General features: G+C 38.7%; 1 protein-coding gene across 1 annotated transcript; it reads left to right on the top strand.

The window, feature by feature from the left end:
- Nucleotides 1-282: 282 nt before the first annotated feature.
- Nucleotides 283-3,003, top strand: LOTGIDRAFT_163481 (hypothetical protein; the record flags this gene model as incomplete). The annotated part of the gene is made up of 1 exon (XM_009059995.1): nt 283-3,003. The coding sequence occupies one exon, from the start codon at nt 283-285 to the stop codon at nt 3,001-3,003; it is 2,721 nt and encodes a 906-aa protein (XP_009058243.1).
- Between the last annotated feature and the right edge of the window lie 327 nt (nt 3,004-3,330).

Here is a 3,330-nt window from a genome sequence, read left to right as displayed (position 1 = left end):
CACCGTGATCGCACAAGTGAGAATCGAGTCCTCGGCACATATGTGTTATTTTCATTACCTCAATCTACATTCGCTACCGATTGAGCTATCCTTTACCGGGATAATACATTTCAAAAGAAAAAGGCTGTAATATTAAAAAAAAAAAAAAAAAAAAAAAGAACAGGTTAATATTTCAATATTTCATCTGGGACCAAATACGCGGGCTAATTAATTATGTTAAAAAAATTAAACTTATGTAAAAATGTTAATTTTTCTTTCTTTTTCAGAGGTTCCATTTAAAACATGGCCGAACGCCGAACAGCGACTACATCATCTGAAAGACATTCACTAAACACACAAGGAAACCATCATGATTCTTCTGACACGGATAATGAACAGAATTCTACAGATGCTGACTTGCAATATATGTTAACGAATCTATCACAAAATGCAGTTGGTGGCGGGGACTCAAATGGTTCTCAAGCTCCTAGCAATTCAGAACAGCTACAGATATCTACGATACAGCGGGAGGATCATGCCAAGACTGTAGATGAAATATTTGCGTTCATTAACGAAGGACTGTCGTCGCACGAGAATGCTCTCATGGAACGATCATCTTTGACACTTGATATCTGGTCGTCCAGTCAGCACGGTTCAAACATAGTAAATTCACCAGGATTTAAGAGTGGTAATATCGTCAACTTCAATCGTCCGGATTCGTTGAAAGATCCAAATCCAGAGAAAGAAATTGACGAATTTTTACCCGAGGAGAAAACAGTGGATTTAAGTTTAACCACAGCGTCATGGAAGGGTCGTACACCACCTGTTGAGCTAGTGGAGATTGGAATTGACGATATACATCACTCAGCAAAAGGCATGTCATCTCCTCTAAAGAGCGAGGAATCTAAGCATCAAAGGTCAGATTCCTTTGAAGATATTCCAGGAAGTGGCAAATTTGTAAGAAATATTGACGTTAGACAAAAACATACCATTCAAAAATCAGATAAAACAACTGCATCAAGTAGTAGGACTGTGAGTAAAGATCTTAATAGACCATTACGGGTCAAAATTCCACAGAAGGATTTGAAGGTGAAATCAAAAGATCTTAAAAAGAAACGCAGAAGGAGTCCGAGTTTAACTAAGCCATCTAGCGCACAACAGTCGACCATGGGTGAAACCAGTCCTTCAAAACACCATAGAACATCTAGAGAAAAAGTCAGCGATACAGTAAATGCAACAGAAGAATTCAATATATATGGTCGCGTTACACAAGGACAAACAGCGCTTACTAATAATGCTTCAACGAGTAGACGTCATGAACCTGGTACGATTCATGTTAGACTGGATTCTCAGGATCCCAGGTTGTCACTTGTTCCTTCTAAATTATCTTATACGAAGGAACCCGGAGCAAAGGAAGAAAATATCAAAGTCTATGTAAACGTGAATGTCAATATGAATAAGGATAAACACAGACCAACAATTAACGAATTTGATTATAGAGGTTATGGAAGGCCAATGTTAACGGAACACGATTTGTCGGACAGGAGCAGTTCGACATTAAGCGAGAATGGTTATGAAAACAGCGATATAGACAGTTCCATTGCCTCGGATCGTTCTTTAGACAATAATCAACTATCGCCGATCCCTACTAATATTGCGCCATTCCAACCATCAAATGATCTATCTCAACTAACTATCGATCACTTCAGGACGACTCACAAGCTCGGGCCAGGTGGTTTATCTCCAATACCCAGTGAAAGTTATGAATCAGATACTCCAAATTTTCCATCCGATTTTTCTGACCTGAAACGAACACCAACTAACAGTGATGGTTCTTCTGATTCCACAATTAAAGGTATTGCTTCAGTAGTTGACTTCGATGACGAAGATGAATTTCGACAAGTCGCATCAGCATCCAAAAGAGGTTCCGGGAAAACCAAGCTTAGAAAAATATCACTTGAAAATGAGAAGTCAGAAAATGACAGATCTGATTATAATCGAAGCAGGTCCTACAGTCAACCAGAGCAATATATTTTAGATAAACGACAAAATGCATTTCTTAAGATGGAGATGGGTCTTCCATCAGAGTACCATAAACGACTGGAGAAGATCCCAAGTGACCCTTTTTCCGATACTCAGAAAGCGCTTTCCTTTCGCCTGCATAGACGATCGGTCGGTGACGAATCGACAGATAGAGCCTTTTACATTGGCGATGATGAGACAGACTCGATAAATTTCTACAGCACTCTAACAAGACGGTCATCCTGGAACCCGAGGTCACCCTACAGTTCTCGTGTCAGTAGAACATCATCAATATTGTCAGACAGTTCTAGAGGCGAAAGAAGAATCAGACAGTTGTCAGTTGATATTGGGGAGGAATGGGAAAATATTCATCAACCTATTCGACCTAGAACAACGTCTGACGTTGGATCTGTGTCTAGTGGATTTTCATACCGGAGTCTCAGGAAAACACAACAAACGACGGAAATGCTGGCAGGAACTGAAGCTATTTCGTTTGGAAGTGTTCCCTTCAGAGAGAGAATAGAATCTATCGTAAAACCTGGTGCTTTGGTAGCTGATGATATAGTTCCGGGCGATATTCAAGTAACTGCGGAGATCGAATCTCCAGTGGCTGAGATTAAAGATGTAAAACCGGATGTTGCTGTGCCAATAGTAATTGAAGTAACAGAGCCAGAAGAAGAATTAGAAGAAAGGTCACCGAAAATAAGATTCCTTTTAGACAATCCGTATAATTCTATTAATCAAAAATTCCACTCTGCCCTACATTGCCCATGCTTTCTATTCTTTTGTTTCCTGTGCTGCTCCCCCGCTGTATACTGGATGCAACGATCCGACTACGAATTTGACTATGCTTCAGAAAAACTTGCTAAACGTTACGGTAGGCGGGCAACCGTGTTATATATAATTGGTATAGCCTTGTCCATATTTTTATTTTCTGCAGCTATTGCGACAACATATTTCCTTCTTGAACAAGAACTGACACGCAAGGGACACTTGAAATGAAACTTTGTTCTGTTATACTTCATAATTATATCAATATAGTTAATAACAATAAGGGTGCAGGTTCCATATTATTCGATTGAATGTTCTTTTCAGATTTCGGAAAGCATAAATTATACTATGCAGAGAAATATTTTCTAATTTAAGTGTTCAAAAGAATTGAATTCCCAGTTATGTGCGGATAGGCATTATATATGTGCAAATTGTTGAATTAGTGATGTATCGCCGTACTTAGCTGCAGTAGTAAACTTTTTAAAAAAAAATCAAATTGAACAATAACCTACGGCGATATACTTAAATTTCTGTAAAATAAACTTACAAAAACTTCTG

Source organism: Lottia gigantea (genome assembly GCF_000327385.1).
Source record: "Lottia gigantea unplaced genomic scaffold LOTGIsca_40, whole genome shotgun sequence".
In the NCBI taxonomy this organism is placed as follows: domain Eukaryota; kingdom Metazoa; phylum Mollusca; class Gastropoda; family Lottiidae; genus Lottia; species Lottia gigantea.
The sequence above is the reverse complement of the archived record's forward strand: the minus strand, read 5'-3'. Positions and strand labels throughout refer to the sequence as shown.